Source organism: Perissodus microlepis, chromosome 11 (assembly GCF_051167445.1).
Source record: "Perissodus microlepis isolate ML-2025 ecotype Zambia chromosome 11, ASM5116744v1, whole genome shotgun sequence".
NCBI classification, from domain to species: Eukaryota; Metazoa; Chordata; class Actinopteri; order Cichliformes; family Cichlidae; genus Perissodus; species Perissodus microlepis.
In genome coordinates this window covers 18,003,814-18,024,037 of record NC_140471.1, presented here as the reverse complement: position 1 = coordinate 18,024,037, position 20,224 = coordinate 18,003,814, and the positions used below count along the sequence as shown (strand labels likewise).

Here is a 20,224-nt window from a genome sequence, read left to right as displayed (position 1 = left end):
CTCTTTCTATTTTTAACTCTGTGGTTCTCTCCCAGTTTTACAGAACATAGGCATTACAGAACATGCTCTGTAATGAAGAAAGGTAGTTCCTGAACATTGATAATTAGGTTCACATACTCCATAAATGGTGATGAGTGAGGACACTGTTTTTATTAAAAACAGCTTGTAAATATTGCATGGTGCACATTAACTCGCTTTAGCAGAACTATTTTTTATAGCACTGACCTCATTTGCGATAATCGCCTGTAAAGTCCATCTTTTTTATGTGTCTGGAGTTGCAGTTATTCAGATTTGATGTTAAGGCTTCTTAGAGGATCTTCTTTTGCATTCCTACATATCAGATGACTTTAATTCAGCTCAATCAATTCACATAGTAAAACAGGGTCTTTCAAAACACAAGGTCATCTTTTATTTTAAAAAATTCAAAAATGTAAATGAAACAGGCTTATTCACCAGCAGAATAAAAATCTTCAACACTTTTACTGAGGTACATTTTTTTAAACATTCATAGTGTAGTGTGCATGTTTGTCATTCTCTATTTAGGACAGTTATGCAATGTGGTTTCTTGGACACTTTGTGGTACACATACTGTAGGCCCCTCTGACACATGTATCATCTAGCATTAAATATAACTGCCAGCGAAGAGACAGGGCCTATTTATAAACAGCTAACAACCTGGTAAAAAAAATAAAACAAAGCTCCTACTGTGAAGTAATAAAAGATTAGAATTTACATTAAAAAAATAAAATAAAATAAAAAATCACCGCGCAACAACTCGCACCCAGTGTTGGTCAACTATAAGACAATAAATAGTGTACACGTACTCATAGTGATGAGTGAGCAAATTTAAAGTGAGCAGCAACCAGCAGTACATTAGTGTGTTTCCCTCAGACAAAAAAGTAAGTGGCATCAAAAAGTGCATGTAGGGATCAACTGTCAGCTACAGATTACAACCTGTGAGATCATTAAAAAAATAAAATCATTTTAAAACAAATAAACTACGGAGATGATAAAAAAAGTCCTCGTGTTTGCTCCGATCAGGCCTGCAGCGACCGTTCGTAAAATCCCAAGCACAGCGCTTGCAGTAGTTGTAGAAATGATGCTCTGCTTTCTTCAGTATACTGTTCAGGTCCAGTGTCCCCTGAAGGCTGCACAAAGCACACACACACATTAACTAACACATGCACATCTTATTTGTGATGAGCCGTGTGATGCAGCACAAAAACAAACCCGTTAGTATATTGGAGGAGCTGAACGTCATCTGGGCACTGCAACAGAGACTCTCTGTGCTCTAAAAGGATGGCTGCACAGATGAAGAGCTCAAAGGTGAAGTCAGTGTTGATCGCCTGCAGCTCTGACTCTGAACCGTCTTCTGGCAATATCACAAGGCAAGGGCATAATAAGAAGTAACAAAGAGGTTTGTGTTTTTTGTGGGGTTTTTTCTACTTTTTCTTTTGTGTTTCCGGGCTTTACCTGTGCTGAATTTCTGAGCAACTCTTTCCTGGTAACGAGCTCGGTCGACTTGCTCTGAGATGAGCTCCAGGTGGTCACAGCTTAGGATCTCGAACAAGCGTAGTGCTTCGCTGTGTTCAAACTCCCTCTGGAAACCAAGCAGCAGCCACCTTAAAGGAGGGGCAACACGTGCTTACATGTAAATAAGACGTTTGTGTGGGGGGAAAACAAAACAAAACAAAAAACCCTTGCAAAACTGCATTTGAAAACTCAAAAAAAAAAAAAAAAAAAAAAATAGAGCACAGAAAAACAAAGCCTTGCAGATCTACCTGTGACAAAACGTAAACCTCTCCATGTTGTCTTTCACCAGATGAGCATAAAGCGGAGGGTCCAGTTCCTTCAGCAAAGCTGCCTCCAACTCTAGATGTTAAACAAAACTTTTATACTTTAACTAAACTAATTTATACAAAACATTTTGTTTTTGTTTTTATAGAGACTTAATTCTATTTTAATTGGATTTTGGGCTAATGTGATTTTGTTCTGCATATCCGACCTACCATCAAATTTCTACCCTGGAAACAAAGTTACAGTGTCTTTGTTTGACCACTAGGGGTCATAAAGTAATATATTACTCTTTAGATAAAAGGAAAAAAGCAGGCAGTGCTTGACTAAACTATTAAAATAAGGGTGCACAACGGTGCCTAAGCTGAATGAAATGTATTATCTGAAACAGAAAAGGAAAGTTTAATTTACAGATCTTACACCATGACAACAGTGGCAGATATAAACAAAACACTATTTGGTGTCAAAGTATTTTTTTTTTTTAAATATCTGTTTTGTTATCGCTACCTATTTTCCTGTGTAGACCATCGGCCCTGAAGTCCCTGGAGAATTTCTCCATGTAGCACGAAAAACTCCAGAAAGTGTCAACCTCACAGTCGAGGACCTCCAGGAATCGGCTGCACAGGTCATTCATCCCCTGGGCATAACTGACCTCTGGATTTACAGCAAAGGGAGCAATGCATAAACAGTTAGCCTCTTTTTATGGCTCAACAAACAACCTTTAAATCCATCTGATCCAGACCGAGTCAGCAAACCTGACACAGGGTCGTTTACCTGGATGAAAAGCAGCATAAGTGATAAGGATTTCTCGCAGAACCAACAGATTGCCTAAGCCTTCATTCCTGCAAACATCCACAGACACAAACAATATTAGTATGTTATAAATAAGCAGAATTAGTTCAACACAGCTGCCAAAACTTGTTTTGATGCGTAACACTGGTGATGCTTTATGCCCAAAATTAAACCTTCACTCATGGAGAGATTGTCAGATGTGACATTTAACTACTAAGTCTTCAGTTGAAAGTCAGTTAAATAATTTTAAGTTTCTAAGAAAGTAAACAAAGCGAGGGGTTTTTATTCAGTGTTGTCCACTTAGTCATCATTTACCCAACTTCACTTTTCCTTAATAGAGCAAGCTGGATGTTTAAAATGATTAAGCTTGTCAAGAACAAAATGCAGGTGACAGAAACTGCAAAAAAGGCAGTTTAATTATGAACATTAAATGCTATTCATACCCAGTAACACTGATTTGGGCCATTTGCATAGAAAAGAGGAAAAATTTTGTCAAAATGCATTAAAAATGTACAACTAAATTTTTTAAAATCATCTGTTGGTTAACAGCATTTATTGGCTGTATTTAAAAGTGTGAACATAAATATCTTATTAATGAAAGGCCTTCAGAATATTTCCTTTTCTCCTACTTCCCACCCACTTTTCCAGTTCAGTGTCACACTGGTCTTGGAGCTTACCACCGCTCCCTCAGATATCTGTAGCCTCGATTCAAAAACTAATTTTAAGCCGCAGTTAGTCCAAATTTAGAATCTGAAATGTAGTTAAGACTGAACAATCTACACATCATCATCTCTAACATGATGCCAATACATGACACATTTTTCCAATCAGTGAACCAATGATTATTCACTGACCATTGTGTCATGTGTCTAAATGTTGTCTCATGGTGAGGTACAGGAGCTGCACTGAAGCAGAGAGGAGGCTACAGCACATCAATTAATACAGCTCAGAAGATCACCAGGTCCTCTCTGCCCTATTTGACTTGTTCACGTCCTGCTGCCTCAACAGTATGTAAAATATTTTCAATTCAATTCTATTTATATAGCACCAAATCACAACAATAGCTGCCAAGGTGCTTTATATTGTAATGTAAAGACCCTACCATCATAGACCGAAAAACACCCCTATGAGCAAGCACTTTGGTGACTGTGGGAAGGAAAAACTTTTCATAGGAAGTCAAAGGAGCTTGCAAAGAAAAGCGTCTGGACTTCTTTAAGTTACTTGAAGACGTTTCACCTCTCATCCGAGAAGCTTCTTCAGTTCTAAGGTCAAATGGTGGAGAGTCCCAGATATAAACCTAGTGGGAGTATCCCCCCACAGAGGGACAAAAGGACCCCCTGATGATCCTCTAATCGCCTGAGCCAAGGTGTGAAACTGGGTGTGGGTCCCAATCAGCCAGAGTTTCGGGTGTGTTCATTGTGAAACCTGGCCCCACCTTATCATGCGAATTCCTGAGGTCAGATGGCCCAGGATGTGAGTGGGCGTTAAGGCGTCTGGGAAGGGATCTCAAAACTGGATTATAGATGGCAGAGAGTTGGTGTCGTAAACCCCCGCCTCTGTTCAAAGATGGTCGCTCACAGTGGACATAGATGGCTTCTTTCACTCCTCTTTCAAACCATCTGTCCTCTCTGTCCAAAATGTGAACATTGGCATCCTCGAAAGAGTGTCCTTTATCCTTAAGATGCAGATGGACTGCTGAGTCTTGTCCTGTGGAGGTGGCTCTTCTGTGTTGTGCCATGCGCTTGTGAAGTGGCTGTTTGGTCTCTCCAATGTAGAGGTCTGGGCATTCCTCGCTGCACTGTACAGCATACACCACATTGTTAAGTCTGTGTTTTGGCGTTTTGTCTTTCGGGTGAACCAGTTTTTGTCTGAGCGTGTTGCTGGGTCTGAAATGCACCGGGATGTCATGCTTGGAGAAAACTCTCCTAAGTTTTTCTGATACACCGGCTACATAGGGGATGACAATGTTGTTGCGTCTGTCCTCCTTCGTTCCAGTTTTGAGATCCCTTCCCAGACGCCTTAACGCCCACTCACATCCTGGGCCATCTGACCTCAGGAATTCGCATGATAAGGTGGGGCCAGGTTTCACAATGAACACACCCGAAACCCTGGCTGATTGGGACCCACACCCAGTTTCACACCTTGGCTCAGGCGATTAGAGGATCATCAGGGGGTCCTTTTGTCCCTCTGTGGGGGGATACTCCCACTAGGTTTATATCTGGGACTCTCCACCATTTGACCTTAGAACTGAAGAAGCTTCTCGGATGAGAGGTGAAACGTCTTCAAGTAACTTAAAGAAGTCCAGATGCTTTTCTTTGCAAGCTCCTTTGACTACGATGACCTGGATGACTGAGAACCTTCACAGACATTTTTCATAGGAAGAAATCTAAACCTAAATGGAAAGTTTTAAGCCTAATCTTAAAAGTACAGACAGCGTCTGTCTCCCGAATCCAAACTGCGGTGGTTCCACAGAGGAAGGACCTTAAAGCTGAAGGCTCTGTCTCCAATTCTACTTTTAAATATTCTAGAAACCACAAGTAAACCAAAAGTCTGAGAGTGCAGTGCTCTAATGGGGTGACATGGTACTATGAGGTCTTTAAGATGACATGTGGCCTGATTATTCAAGACCTTGTATGTGAGAAGAATGATTTTAAATTCAATTCTAGATGTAACAGGGAAGCCAAAATAGGAGAAATATGCTTTTTCTAGTCCTGGCAGTAGTCTTGCTGCAGCATTTTGGAACAACTGAAGGCTTTTCAGGGAGTTTTAGGAAAACCTGATAACGAATTACAGCGTCAACTTGAGACAGGATATTTTTAATTTTGGAGATATTGCCAAAATGGAAGAAATCAGTCCTACATATTTGTTCATTATCTCCATTGAAGGACATGGCCTAATTAAAAAAGACTCAAAGATTCCTCACAGTGTTACTGGAGATCACAGCACATGCCATCCAGAGTAAGGATCTGGTTAGACATCACATTTCTAAGATTTTTAGGGCTGAACACAAAAACCTGAGTTTTATCTGAATTCAGAAGCGAGAAATTAGAGGTCAATAGAGGTCATTAGAGGCAGACCGTTACGTGTATTATCTGGTTTCATGGAGACCTGGGTATCATCTGCAGAGCAGCGAAAATGTATGCTATACCTTCTGTGTAGACAGACTGTACAGAACTGGTTCTAGTGTGGAACCCTGTGGAACTCCATAATTAACCTTAGAGTTTGAAGAAGACTCCATTAACATGAACAAATTTGAATCTGTTAGATAGATATGACTCATACCACTGCACAGCACATTACCTTTAATACCTACAGGATTTTTTAATTACTGTAATAAAATATTATGGTGAACAGTATTTAATGTTGCATTTAATGTTAAAGGTCTAGCGCAGGGGTAAGGAACTCCAGGCCTGTCCTGCAGGTTTTAGATAAATAAAGATTAATTCATTACAAGGCCTCTGGAGAATTCAAGATATGTTGAGGAGGTGTTTTAGCCATTTAAATCAGCTGTGTTGGCTCAAGGACACATCTAAAACCTTCAGTACACTGGAGTTCCCCACTCTAGCAGGACAAGCAGATGTATGAGTCCACCATCAGAGGCCATAAGAATATAATTTGTAACCCTCACCAAAGCTGTTTTTGTACTGTAATGAGCTCAGAAACCTGACTGAAACTCCTCAAATAAACCATTCTCTGCAGATGATCTGTTCCACTACTTTGTAAGATTTTTTTATTTTTTAGATAAAAGGAAGGTTGGAAATTGGGTTATATTTTAGAGGATCCATCACATCCTTGTTCTGACTGATTCAACTTGCTCACCTCTGGCATCAGCTACAGCGACTTGTAGATCAAAGGGGACCAAAAAGAAACAGTTTCTTCTCAAACAGCAGTACAACGGCAAACTTTGCACTGACTCCCCTCTCTACCACCGCTACCACATCCTCTTTTATTAAGAGTCTTCTTCTTTGTGCATTAAGTTCTCTCCTGTACAGTACCACAATGAGTGGTATCTTAAATTTTTAGAATACTCTGTATATTATATTTATCTATACTCTGTGTAATATTGTATTGTTATTTGTTAAGTCACTGTGAAATTACAAAATACTTATCTCTACAACTCTCAAATGTACAACTATATAACTCTGTACCATAACCACATTACCTCATGATCATGACCTCAGTTATTGTCATTCTGATGGTAAGCATAATTACTCAAAAGGATTTCTTACAAGCATGTTTTGTATTGTCAAATTAAATAATTTACCATATAAAGATTTAAAATATGTTAGATTTAAACTCTTACCTCTCCTCCAAAGTCAGACTGATTTGAAGGTCAGCGTGATGATAATAATGCTGTATAGAGTTATTTAAAACAGTTTTTCTTAATGCCATTGTTTGTATTGTCAACATACATAGGCATATAACTAATGATATATGGGGATTCTAAATATCAAGTTATAGCTTGCATACAAATATCATGTCACATTTTACCTCCGACTTCACTTTTACATTTCCAATCTGTCTTCATATCATGCTGAAATTAAAAAGTGTTTTATCTTTAAAGAAAATGTTGTTTTTTTATGACTTTTATAAAGGGGAATTAATATGCGTGTTGACCTATATGCGCAGGTTTTATCTATATTTACATCATATGTTATACTACTTATGCTTGAACACCTGTTGATGCACAGCTGTTATTTTTCAACCTAATAATGGGTCACTTTTGGGTCACTGTGACAGTTTTGTGTTCCATTTTGACAGCAGCTTGCTGTATAATGACAATGAAAGGCCTCTAATTCAAAAGCTTTATACAGTTTTATTTCATTTAAACAGCAATTGGTACAGTAATATGCAACAAATCTATGTAATATTGAAATCTCAATAAATTTCAGTACAGGTGTGGACTACCTGATAGCTGTCTCAATGCTGACAAAGTATCAGTGTTAGAAAGATGGAGACCACAGACTTACAGATTCTGAACTCAAAATGAATTGAACAACAACTGCCATGATGCCTTACCACTGCTCAAAACTATTTCCAAGGAGCTCCAGGGGACATTTAACCGCATTCTTTATGCTTTGCAGCCTCCCCAACATGGATAATGTGACAGACCCCCTCTGTAAAGTTTATTTTTTAGCACATGATGGCTCTTTTTGGCTATTCATCTGTAAACTCTCTCCATACTCTTTCACGTGATTCTTGCATAGGTGGTAGAAGAAGTTTGTCGTGTTTGAGTCTGTGGTTAGGACCCATTTGCGGCATAATTTGCATAGTACAGTTTTCTGGTCTGTGTCAGACTTTTTATAACCAAACCATTTCCATGCTACAGAGGTAGCCCCTTGTTTAGGAATAAGGTCCTCAATTTGTTTTGACCGGTCTTTCTGTTTGGAGCTACCTGGTTCTGCCTCATCTTCACTGGCCATGCTGGTATTTTCTGTGCCTGCATCCACGTGTTGACTGTAAGCGCCATTTATAGTTACTTCACATTTTTATTTGAGGTAATTTTTTTGATGCATATTCTGAAATTTGATCTTTGCGAATAATGTATTTTCCCATCATTTCAGCTTATTTTGAAAAATTTCAACAGGATCTTGAGCTTTATTGTGAAAGGTTTATGTGGTAAATAAACAAGCGGACGGCGGAGATACACGATGTTTTACCGTCATTGTTACTAATGAACCGATGCGTAAAAACAGTCGCTTGTCCGTCCATAGTGTGATTATTTTAAATATAAGAGAGAGAGAGAACTTCAAGACATTATTATAGCCACTACAGTGACCATCAAAACGATGAAAAAAATATTGCCGTAAACAGCTTATTTTGCGACACCACGAAACAAACGATAGCGTATAATATGACGCGATAGATGTTTTCATATTGTCATCCGATATGTATATCATCATACTGAACAGCCCTAACTGTGGTGTTCTTTTTTTTAATCGTCTTGCCCCGAACCTTTTAGAGAGCAGAAACTCACTTTGTCCTTCAATTTAAACAATTGGATATTGCCAATTTTATTTTTTGCTCCTGGCTGCTGTGAAAGACATCTGGTGCTTGATCAGTGGTGACAGACAGACAAAATAAGTGTATGCAGACCTCTTTAAAGAATTATCAAAGTTAGTTTAAAAAAAAAAAATACCATGACTGATAATCACTTACTGGTAATAGCTCAGGTCTCTGTTGGTTCGGGGCACATCTTTGTCAATGATTCGAATGGCTTCCTGCAGCTCCTCACGGTCAAATGTGACCCGCTCAAACAATATCTGTTTATAGGAAAAGTTAGTACAAAGAGGTAGTAGGTAAATGGCAAACCCTTTAACAAATTTAGATCCTGTTGTTTCATTTGAATAAATATACTGCATTTATTTTATTTCCCTCACTTTAAACTGTTCTTATGTTCTACAAAGAAAAACCAAAGGGAACATTTTAAATATAACTTAACAAAAAACAATGCAGAAAAATAGTGAGTAGAGACAAGTATGCGTAAAAGAAGCAAAAAGCCAGACATCAGACAGGTCACAATAATACTCACGGATGTTTAGTTGAACTGACCTGTGCCTGAAGCTCCAAAAATGCCATTCTAACTCTGACCGCCTCTGACCTGTCCTGAGATTGTTGCTGGGTCTGTGCCTGTCTCTGGTCAAAGTACCTGACGGCTGCCAGCAACTCAGCTTGATCACATATAAGATATTTAGGGAAAAGAGTGAGAAATCAGGGCAGTTAAAAACAAACAACAATAGAAAAAAAAATTTGAAAAAGAAGGAATCTATGTGGCTTTTAATTGACAGCCGTACAACTTACCATCAGTACCATTGAGGTGCATTCGCATGGCTGAGGGGAGGAAGTGCTGCCATTTTCTCTTCATCACCTGATAACGTACGACCAACTGGTCCTGCAGCAACGAGCGCTCTAAAGCTGTTGAACCACACGGGTACATCCCGAACAAAAACCGCCACGCGAGGCCACGCTCAGATGGACACACCCCACCTGGACAGAGAGTGCAGACCTTTCAATCATTGTCAGTGGACAATTGTGCTTGAAGATAAAACATTACATGACCTCCTAACATTTAGTTAAACCAGTCACCACTGGTCTGAAAGAGAGCATCGGAAGATCAAACCTGAAAGGAACAAATTTTAGATGTAAATCAAAGAGCCACAAGACTGCAAATACATATTTTAGTGAGCTTGAGCCTGCTGAGACAAATATTTAAGAGGCCATTTGTAACGTCTTATTTTGGAGGTTATTTAGTCTCTGGTGGAGTTCAACATCTTCCACAGAGAGGACAGATTCAGCAGGATTGCTGATAAGTTCTGGCATGAGATGACAGTCTTCTTGCATTTAAAACACTAAAAAATACAGCTAGAACACAGACGTATTCTCTCCGTCTTTGCTTCTTCTAGTTCACAGCATATGTTTATGGAGCCATTGACACTCATGTGATCTCACTCCTAGAAATCCTACCAACCCTATAAATGGAGCCGCTTTATCACAGTAGTCACGCTGGATTTCGTTGCTCCAGGCGGTCTGGTGAACAGTGAAATGTTGGACTTTACAGAAGCGTCTGATTGTGCTTTTCCCCAGAGGCAAAGCGTCACCTGATTTAATCTTTAGGAATGAAAACCCATTTAAAAAAAATCGTGTTAAATATTTTTACCGTACACGAAAACGGTGCTAAAATGGACACATGTATATTTTGTCAAAACACTATAGCCCATTTTTATTTTTCCAAAGAGTCAAATTTAATTTCTCTAAAAACACACATTGAGCGAATGCAGTCACGCCTTTTATCAGCAGGTGCGGTGCATTCAGGTTTGTTCAGAACAACCCGAGGCCTCAGCAGCAGTCGGTGTGAGAAACTACAGCTTTAAATCCAGCTGCTTCATGGACTGCGCTGATTGCCAGCCCCTGTCCTGTTATACTGTATCAATACAGAAAAACGCAATTATCTCTCAAACTTATAATTAACTAGATGAGAGAAAAGTTTGCTTTTCTAAACGTGGATAATTAGATATTTTAAGATTTCTGCTTGGCCTTATGTACTCACTAAAGTATTAAAACGGAAGTGCGGACAAGCAGTCTTACTTCATGTCTCCTGCAAAACTGCACGAATCAAGTTTACATTAAAAACTACTTGCAAGTAAGTTGTGCGTTTTAGAAACCGTTTTTGAAGATATGCATCCTCAGTCTTGACTCGTCGACCCTCCCCTCGGCGTCCATGACTCTGGGTAAGGTAAGGCGCGCTACAGCCAGAGCAGGAGAGCTGATCGCTGCTACTCTCCTCTGAGAGCCTCCATCCAGCTGGGGGCTGCTGGCTGTCAACCGTTCCTCTGCGGTCTGCCTTGGATTTCCTGTGTTTAGATCTTCCATGTGTGGCTGCGGTTTTAAATCACGCAGGGGTGAAGTTTGTCATTCGCGCTGCAGCCACATAACAGGCAACATAATCATCCTCCTATGGCCCACCGCTTCCTAAACAACACAGCTCGTCTTCCTCCGTGAGCTACAACTGAACTCATTCAAGACTCATTTCCAGCAGCGTGGTCGAGTCGTTTTAACTTTGCTAAGCCCGTCGGAATGACTTTCAGGAAACCATAACCAGCGAGCATAACTCTCATTCAGCCATCTGGGAGTCATATGACTGCACCTTTAAGATCCCAGTTTGCCCCACATTCCAGGTGGAGTCCAAACCCATGTGCTAAAGTTCACAGTGGACTTGTGCGTATATCTTGCTCCATCTAGTGGTTGTATTTAGCAAATGTCCCCCAGAAGAGGGATTTCGCTAACTGGCTGATCTGAGTATTTCCCAAACCGTTGACCACTGGGGCTTTCACGCACAACCATCTCTAAGGTTTGCAGAGAATGGCCTGGGAAAAAAAAAAGAAAATATCCAGTGAGTAGCAGTTCATATCAGCTATTTCTTCGAAGTGATAGGAAGGAACTCCAATAATCACTTAACAGCCAAGGGATACAGACGAGCATCTCTGGACACCCAAGCACATGAACTGCAGCAGCAGAAGACCAAATTTTTCATTACAATAGAAAACTATAAAAATGTCTGGTCAGAATTTGGAGAAAACAACATAAAAGCATGAATCCATCGTGTCTTGTATAAGTAGTTCAGGCTGCTGCTGGTAGCAAAATGGCGGGGGAAATATTTTCTAACATTAAAAAAACCCAATTTATGATTATTTAGATTTGAAAGCTAACTTGAATGTTGATGCAGACCCTGTGACCACAGTGTATCCATCTTGACTGCTACCAGCAGGTTAGCATACCATGTCAAAGAGCTCTAATCATATCATAACTGGTTTCTTAAACATAACAAGTTAATTCATATGAAGTCATTGTTATGTTTAATGACCCCTGCAGTCACCAGATCTCAATCTAATAGAGCACTTTTGGGAGGTGGTCGGCTGGGAGATTCTCATCATGGATGTCTAGCTGACAAATCTGCAGCAACTGCGTGATGCTGTCATGTCAACATGGACCAAAATCTCTGAGGAATGTTTCCAGCATCTTGCTGAATCTATACCATAAAGAATTAAAGCAGTTCTGGAGGCAAAAGGAGGTCCAACTCAGTATCAGCAAAGTGAACCTAATAAAGTGGCCAGTGAATGTTGCTACCACATATATTTTGTGCATAATCAAGCCACTCCACACACCAAATAGTACCCAGCTTATGGTAAGAAAGCTGCCACTCTCTCCAAAAGTTGATTCTTTTCCTCTGGACGTAGCGTCTTCAGTGGGAGAAATGTTTCGTCATGCAAGTGACTTCTTCAGTCTTAGCTGACTGCAGGTTTCCCCAATCTTATAAACAGTATATTTGCATAATGACTGAAACCAGCCCACTGAAGGAACAATGGGCTGGGGGTTCAGTTCCTTCAACATAATTATGGAAATTCTAATGACCATTGATAAACAACCACTGATCAAAGACCACTGATTAATGGCCATGAGTACCTCGCTCAAACCAGCGTTCCACCCTGTCCAGGATGTTAGATCCTCATCACTGAAACAGTGTCCACTGGCCTGTAGGTGTAAATAGACTGTAGAGTCCTGGCCTGACGAGGTCTCTGCAGTCTACTACCACTCATGCACAAGGGGTCACCAGAGTAGGCGGGTCCATATATTTGATTTGACCTCTACGCTGTGCAATTTTTGACATCAATACAAATATTTGTCTAGCTATAATTACTTCTTGTTACAAAAAATATCACATTACAAATTCACGGAATCTCTTCTGTGTGATAAGGAAAAACACAAACCAGGTCTAATCCAACTTGCAACTCAGTCTTTTTTTTCCCAATAACATAATATCATCTATCCTTTGTTCACGTGCCATATAGTCAGGTGTAAAGCTCAATCCTCCTCAATTAATAGAAATTATAGTCTGGTTTAATATTTTTGAGAGAGTGGAAGGGCAACTGTAAATGCACTAGACTACACTGTTGGGTTAGAAATGACAGTTTTGCAAACACCTCTCTGCTGTTGTCACACTGACCTGCTATGTTTTTCACAAATGTTAATCAGAGAGAAAAAAAAAGGGAGGAGTTATGCAAAGTGCGACTTTTATACTTTGGTTAATATGTAAAAATTAAATGATATAAGAGAAGGAAGAGAGTGTTTCTGATATACAGTATATGTGCTTAAAATTTGACCGCAAAGTTGAACATAGTTATTGTGGGGACGGCGTTCACTTTTCTTTCCCAACTTCCTTTTTTTTCCTTTTTTGCAAGTGATCATTAGAGTGCAACAGGAAACAGACCCATGTCATTTCACATCAGTGCAGAGATCCAATACATACTGAGAAAGCACAAAGGAACATCATTTTCTTACACCTCCCTCCTCTCATAGTGAGTATTTATTATGTGCTAAATAGTAGACTATAGGCAATTTGCTGTACAGCATGTTGGCTACATGTGATGAGAATTCTGTAAAACTAAATCGGGATTTTGTCTACTAACCTGTGACTGTCTTGCTTTGTATAGATGCAGCTGCCAGGCCTTATTGGTTTCATTTCAGTATTGATTCTGGCTTGTAATTCAAAAGGTGAGTAAGATAATAAGCTCATGTGTATGATTTACATTGGAAATGCACTTTCAGTATGTAGTAAATATGGTACTTGGAGCACTTTATATGCTTCTCATTCACCCATTTACACAGATTCATACACTAATGATGGTGAAGCTGTCATATAATGTGCTTTTCTAATGCTGTCCTTGCTTTTGTAATAAACAATTTGTTCTACAATGTAAATTATAGCTTTAAAATTAGCCTTTGAAAAATAAATGCAATTCCTGACTTGCTTTGTTTTTATTTGCAGATACAAAATGGAAAATAAATGTCGAAAGAAAGATCACAGCACAACCTGGATCAACCGTTACCATACAATGCAACTTTAGCTATCCAAAGGAAATCCCCACTAATAATGTTACAGTTTTTTGGAAAATGTCATCAGTAGATGACAAAAGTAACTGCAGTAACGGGGACAAAGACACGAAGGCATTTGTTTTTAACCCAAATAATGACTGTGTGCTTGAGAAGTACCGAGGAAAGACTAAGGTCATCGGAGACCCGAACAAGGGCAACTGTTCTCTCCAGATCACCGACATCACAGATATTGAGCAAGCGATCTATGTAAGAATTGATGTGCAGAAAGATAAATACAGTTTCATCAAGGACCCTGTCCGTGTCTCATTTTCCATAAATGGTCAGAATTTAAATCAATTATTTTAAAATTTTCATTTAAACTATGCATTTATCAAAAAAAAATGAAATTAATAGCTTGCATGTTTCCTCCACAGGGACGGGGGCTTCTAAGCCAGGTATTAACTTCATTTCTGCATTATTTATATTTAAATTGAACAGAGCCTTTAAAAAAATTTGCCATCATGCTGTGTAATATTTTTTCAACAGGTACCAATTCCTATATGACTCCAGACCTTTTACCCACTGAAACAACAAGTAAGTTTAATATTCACACAGTTTGTTGAGTATGTCACACTCTGTACTTCAGCTTTCTTTACTGAACGTATTATTTTTTGCAGCAAAAGCAAATGAAAACAACACGAGCCATGCAACAATACTGTCTGTAGCCATCCCTGTAGCAGTTCTTGTGGTGATCATTCTTCTTGTTGCTGGGATATTTATTTTTATAAAATACAAGAGGTAACTTTTTCATCATTTGTAAACCGAATGTGTGGCCTACGAGCAGCAAACTTGAATGAGCTTTATTTCCCAGATTGATATACTTGATGTACATAGTTTATCATCTGGATACTTTTCAGGCAAATGTGTGGTATGTAAAGCAAAGCATTTATGTAATCAAAAGACAGTTAAATGTGGAAATTTAACTTTCTGTGAAGCATATGTACAGTACGAGAGAGAAATAATCCAAAGCAGATTATATTCATTTATCATAAACATACAAGAGTGCTTCGAATGTTAACTTTATTGTTTAAATTTTAGTTATCATGTACAAACAACCGCAATAACAGTAATCATAATTGTCCCAGGTCACGCAGTCTCACCAGGGAGGACTCTGGATACTATGCAAACTTTAGCAGAGCACTATCAAACCCACCCAAAAGGTTTGCATTAATGGAAAAAGTATACCATACATGTGTACCCATCTAAGAAGCTTGATATTTCTTTTATTTTTAATTTAATGTGTCATTATGATGAATCCAAAAATAATTATTGTAATTTGGTTTTGTACCATTTGATACATTTGTGTTATCAGGATATAATTATGCATTTATTTGATGCACAGTGACAAAATTCTGATGACCTTTTCCCCAACCTGGCATTTTTAATTTCTTGCTCTCTTTCTTTTTTTGTTCTTTTTAGAGAAGTCAGTTGTGACAGACAAACTAAGAAGCTGCCTGAAGGGAAAGCTATTGATGATCCTGTTTACATCAATGTCAAGGTACAATGCCCACACTGACACAAGTTTTACTGTCCCAAGAAGTTAACAGCAAAGATAAAAATGACTAAAGCCAACTTTTATGTAACCTCTTGTCTCTGCAGGCTCCAACAAATCACTTGGCTCCAAACAGCAGTTGTGCAGACAATATATATGCAAATGTGGATTACAGAACTTAGAAGGAAAGCTGCATGTCATTAGTGTACGATGCTTTCTACACATGTTCATGTGTATGTATTACTATGTGCCTCTATACATTTCAGGCAGGTCTTAATATTTTTTGTCTTTTTTGAGAGTGTTCACATATGCCCAAAAAAACCCTGACTAGTCGCTGTGGGGTCAACTGAAGGATGAAAGTGTGAAAACACTCTAAATGACAAAAAAAAAAAAAAAAGCCTGCACAGCATTGCAAAACAATGATAATTCCTTTTTTGCGTACTTGCGATTGCAGACCTTCAGATGGTCAGACAAGAATGTTGTTTCAAAACATGAATTTATGTAAAAATGACATACCATGAAATCAGAAGTGAGATGTCAGTGTTAGAGATGGGGAACAGTAGGCACACAGTAACAATAATCTTTCTCCAACCCTAACAACATTACTTTTGTCAGAAAAAGTCTTCTCCTAGCCTTACTTGTGGCATATTGTGTAATTGGAGAATACAAACCTGTTAGGATTGAAAATTAGGAAGGATTTCATTTTTTTGTCAAATGCTTTGGGTTTTTTTTTTTTTTTTTTAAGAAATCTGCCATTGCAATGTTCTTGCCCAGTTTGCCTAATACAGGCAATATATGCTGGTGAGCATAACAATACTGTAACCAATACTGATGACAGTAACTTTGCCAAATAGTCTGTAACAATAAATAAAAACAGCAACTTTAATATACTAATTAATATACTTGATCTTATGCAGTTCTTTTTTTCTTTTTGCTTTACATCAGTGTCTTTGACCTTGGTAAATAAACCTGCCAGTGTTACACCACCAAGTAACTAAGGAAATGAAATCAAGCATCAGTTTTGCAACTTTGCGGCAATATCGCTTGAATGGAGTTCTCTTTTCTTTGGAACTTACCCATTTTAACTAAACTAGTTAAAATACAGAAGTGAGGGGTGAAAATTACATTCACTTTGGGTACATCCTGTGTTATGTCTGCTGAAACTTATTTAAAGGGTTGAAAAAGATGGATGGACTGCAGTTTTAAAGAGAATTAGCGAAAATGTGTAGAGGCTATTTGTAATTTAAACTGAGTGAAACTGTAACTGCTGCTAATACCTTTTGCTTTCTGTTTTAACTTTGATGGGCAATGCTTACTGAGAGGCAGAAGTCCTGGAACGTTGCATTACTTAAGAAGTGTAGTGAAAACTCTGTTATGTACATGCACTGACTATTCAGATAAATTGAAGAATATACAGTCATGACGGAGTGTACATTATTTTAGTATCACTGAAAGTATTGGCTGAATACATTTAATTGCATTTAGGAGCGAAATGTAATGTTTGGATGTTCTTGGACTCAAAACCAAGTTCAAGACAAACAACACGTGTCCTTGTATCCACTTTTAGCCAGTTCAAGGGGCATTAAAAATGAAGCACTGATTGATGTTCAAATAATTCAAGATAATCTTGCCACAAGCAGAAGTAAGATCTCATCATTGAAACAAACCAAGTCCATTCACTGATATTTTCATGTAAACCGACATTGAAAGTAAATACAAGGAGCCTGACAAGATTGTGCTGACAACTCAATGTTCTCGACCTTGGCTGTATCAGTGCCCTGATTACCCGCACTGGCTTATCATCATAGCTGGGAATCTGTTTTCTTCCCACAGCTTATCTTTTAGGCTGTTTTCATGCACTAAACTAAAGAAATGTACAGGTCAATATTATCTTCAAATGTAGAAAAGTGAGTTACATTCATTATTTACACATTTACTTTATAAACACTAACAAGAAAACGGTGTCCAGAGATAGAGAAACCTACATAATTGGCCATCAATGAAAAATACTTACAATAAAGAACATTCTACATCTTCTATGAGAGGGTTATATTATGTAGAATGTTGACTTAAAAATGTAACACAATGCATACAACAAAGGAAGCTAGGACAAGAAACACTTACTTCCTCTGATTTAAATGTGGTAAATGTATCTTTTCTAGTACCACATTTACATGTGGTAACATTATAAATGAACAGTTCATTACATCATTATGCAGCTTTTAGTTTTAAAAAGGCCTGCAGTAACATCGCATGAGAGCCTTTTTTTAAACAACATGTGTTTGTATACACATCTTTGTAATTTGTCACATGGTATTTTTCATGAAACTGTAGCTTCTGTGCACTCCTGGGTCTCAGCGTTCTCTGAAATATTCATTTGCTTGCAAAAAGACTAACCAAAATGTAACAAGTTAAATGCCAGACTGCTGGCTACATTTTGCAACTTTCTTGGTATCAAAAGCATCTGCTGGTAAACACATGGTATGAGCAATCAAAAAACAAAAATGGTAACACAGTTTTTGAGCGTAAAAATAGACTATAAATATGGCATCCAAATCTCACACGACTCCAAATCTCACAAGGACTACAAGTTCAGTCAGTGATTAAAACAGATTCAGAGGTGAGTGAATAATTGAAATATTTGCAAAGTACAGCAGTGGAAATCTGCCTTTAATACACCTATGTGTATTTTTTTTTTTTATCACTCCTTTATGCTTTTTAACTCTTTTATTTTCAGGTCCTCATCAGTGATGGAACTAAAGTTGTGCCTTTCATTTCTGATGTTTTTTGGTGAGTGTCTAACTTTAATGTGGTGGAACCGCACACTACCTTCTACATAACATAATAGTATAATTCAATGCTATCTTTTTTATTAGTGATTCATGATGTCCAGTCAGCCAAAAGTCAGTGGATGGCACTTGTACCATCAACCATTCCAGCTGTGCAGGGCTCTTGTGTGGTTATTCCCTGCACCTATAATTACCCCAGACCTAGCTCCAAAAAGATCATAAACAGCTGGTTATGATTCTGGAAGAAAGGGAACAAGGTTGTGGCAACCTCTATCCAAAAATGGAAACTGCCTGTGGAGTACAAAAAACGAACTCAATTTCTGGGAAATCTGAGAACACGGAACTGCACGATGCTACTGGATAGTGTCCGGAGCACTGATGTTGGACCTTTTTACTTCAGGATTGAAATGCCACAATACAAAAGCTTCTCCTACACACAAAACTCAGTATCCATTGTTGTTATACGCAAGTAACTTATTGATTTATAAAGAAAATGCAAATTTAAAAAAATGTTTTTTTTATAATAGTGGTGTCATATTACAACTCTGCAGGCAACCCCCCACCACCAACTCTGTCTGTGGAGGTGAATGATCAGGTATATGCCACCTGCTCTATTTTTCACTCCTGCCCATCAATTCCTCCTCAATTCTCCTGGAGTCACACTGGAGTCATCAAAAGCCAGTCGAAGAAAGTGAATGCATGGAACTGGCAAACAGTGTCAACTCTGACCTTTCCGCCTTTAGCCACCATTTCAACAAGCCTTTAAACTGCACAGTGCGACAGAGGGGGGAAGGAGGCACAAAGCTCCATTATTCTTCTAATATGAGCCCAGTGCACGATCGAAGTATAACTTCTTACTCTACACAGTAAATTAATTCAAGGTTTTAATTTAGCATTTGAGGTATATAGCGTCTTTAAACTACTTAAAGTGAATCTTAAAACAGATAGCTTCGCTATTTGTGAAGCCCGAAGGGGTTTTGTGATTGTTTGGTTTGAGTGGACGTCAAAGAGTGTGTCTGCACTAAAAACACGTTTTAGTGTTATCTATGGTGAATGATAAGTGATCAACAGCTTCTCCTTCTTAAAGTTGTATTTCTTCAAATGTTTATGTTAAAATACAGTTAAAAAAATGATACATATATATTCTTAAATAATATTCTTAGAAAGAGGTGTTGTTATGTGACAATGTGAAAATAATAAGGTAGTTATGAAACATATTTTGCAATTCAGAAACTTTGCGTCCACAAGAGTACTGTCAGGGACTAGAAAGAGAGCATATTTTGCCATAATCTGTAAAGATCTGTATAGAAATACAAAATAAATTAATTTTTTTCATGTATGATTTAAAGTAAATCAAATGAAAGCAAAATGGCATCAGTATGAATGCCTTGGATCAGACGGTCACGGTCCTGGGTCGGTGACCAAGTGTTTTATGTATTGTTATTTTATGATTTTCTTGTAGTTTGAGATTTCTAGTGTTTAGTGTTGTATTTGTTCTGTGCCAGTTTGTTTCCTGCTTTACTTTGACAGTCTGTGCCCTACGTTAGCGTTTCTAGTTTGGTGTCTCCCTGTCCTGTTGATGTCAGCTGCGTCTTCCAGGTGTTTTCCCTTTGCCCTGCTTTCCTCTTGTATTTAATGTCTGTGTCTGCTCCTGCTTGTCGTCGCATTGTATCCTCATTCTGACCTATGTAGTTCAGTTTCATGCCCTCATCGTTCTGTTCCATTTCCTAATTTAAGCCTGCAATAAAGCAGTCGATTTTTTAGCTTAAATTCCACCTCCACGAGTCTGCATTTTGGGTCCTTTTTCCTTCCTGCCCGCACACAGCCATGACACAGACCTGTTTCATCCATCCATCCATCCATTCGCTTTCACTAAAACTAAAATACTCAGAAATGCCAAACACAGTTGTTGAGGTCTCCCAGCACT

At 38.4% G+C, this 20,224-nt stretch overlaps 2 protein-coding genes and 1 long non-coding RNA gene across 5 annotated transcripts; 2 read left to right on the top strand and 1 right to left on the bottom strand.

The window, feature by feature from the left end:
* Positions 1 to 386: 386 nt before the first annotated feature.
* LOC146377521 (TBC1 domain family member 15) lies at positions 387 to 13,155 on the bottom strand. Of its 3 annotated transcripts, none has more exons than XM_084943158.1 (10): positions 10,749 to 13,155; positions 9,388 to 9,573; positions 9,139 to 9,257; positions 8,746 to 8,849; positions 2,569 to 2,636; positions 2,302 to 2,448; positions 1,782 to 1,872; positions 1,474 to 1,622; positions 1,231 to 1,372; positions 387 to 1,148 (listed from the first exon to the last, which is right to left on the bottom strand). In XM_084943158.1, exons 1-10 carry the CDS (start codon positions 10,954 to 10,956, stop codon positions 980 to 982), a joined length of 1,383 nt encoding a protein of 460 aa, XP_084799284.1. In that variant the 5' UTR covers positions 10,957 to 13,155; the 3' UTR covers positions 387 to 979. The 3 variants fall into 3 exon arrangements, with proteins under 3 accessions (XP_084799284.1, XP_084799286.1, XP_084799287.1); XM_084943160.1 differs by having other exon boundaries at positions 1,231 to 1,369; XM_084943161.1 differs by lacking the exon at positions 10,749 to 13,155 and adding an exon at positions 10,055 to 10,735.
* On the top strand, positions 13,152 to 16,669 carry LOC146377520 (uncharacterized). The gene is made up of 8 exons (XM_084943162.1): positions 13,152 to 13,635; positions 13,910 to 14,296; positions 14,391 to 14,411; positions 14,503 to 14,550; positions 14,634 to 14,754; positions 15,102 to 15,176; positions 15,436 to 15,514; positions 15,616 to 16,669. Exons 1-8 carry the CDS (start codon positions 13,575 to 13,577, stop codon positions 15,688 to 15,690), a joined length of 867 nt encoding a protein of 288 aa, XP_084799288.1. The 5' UTR covers positions 13,152 to 13,574; the 3' UTR covers positions 15,691 to 16,669.
* A 1,423-nt stretch (positions 16,670 to 18,092) lies between these two features.
* Positions 18,093 to 20,136, top strand: LOC146377519 (uncharacterized). The gene is made up of 3 exons (XR_014801608.1): positions 18,093 to 18,128; positions 18,246 to 18,298; positions 18,385 to 20,136. It is a non-coding gene; the product is annotated as an uncharacterized LOC146377519 (long non-coding RNA).
* Positions 20,137 to 20,224: the final 88 nt, after the last annotated feature.

What these genes read in the sequence shown, in the direction of transcription:
- LOC146377521 (XM_084943158.1), bottom strand. Translation starts at nt 10,956, where the DNA reads ATGGAAGATCTAAACACAGGAAATCCAAGGCAGACCGCAGAGGAACGG. An exon ending in GATGCATATCTTCAAAAACG is followed by an intron (nt 9,574 to 10,748) that starts GTTTCTAAAACG and finishes CTCTCTGTCCAG; the next exon opens with GTGGGGTGTGTCCATCTGAG. An exon ending in TGCTCAGAAATTCAGCACAG is followed by an intron (nt 1,373 to 1,473) that starts GTAAAGCCCGGA and finishes TGATATTGCCAG; the next exon opens with AAGACGGTTCAGAGTCAGAG.
- LOC146377520 (XM_084943162.1), top strand. Translation starts at nt 13,575, where the DNA reads ATGCAGCTGCCAGGCCTTATTGGTTTCATTTCAGTATTGATTCTGGCT. An exon ending in TCTGGCTTGTAATTCAAAAG is followed by an intron (nt 13,636 to 13,909) that starts GTGAGTAAGATA and finishes TTTTATTTGCAG; the next exon opens with ATACAAAATGGAAAATAAAT. An exon ending in TTTACCCACTGAAACAACAA is followed by an intron (nt 14,551 to 14,633) that starts GTAAGTTTAATA and finishes TATTTTTTGCAG; the next exon opens with CAAAAGCAAATGAAAACAAC.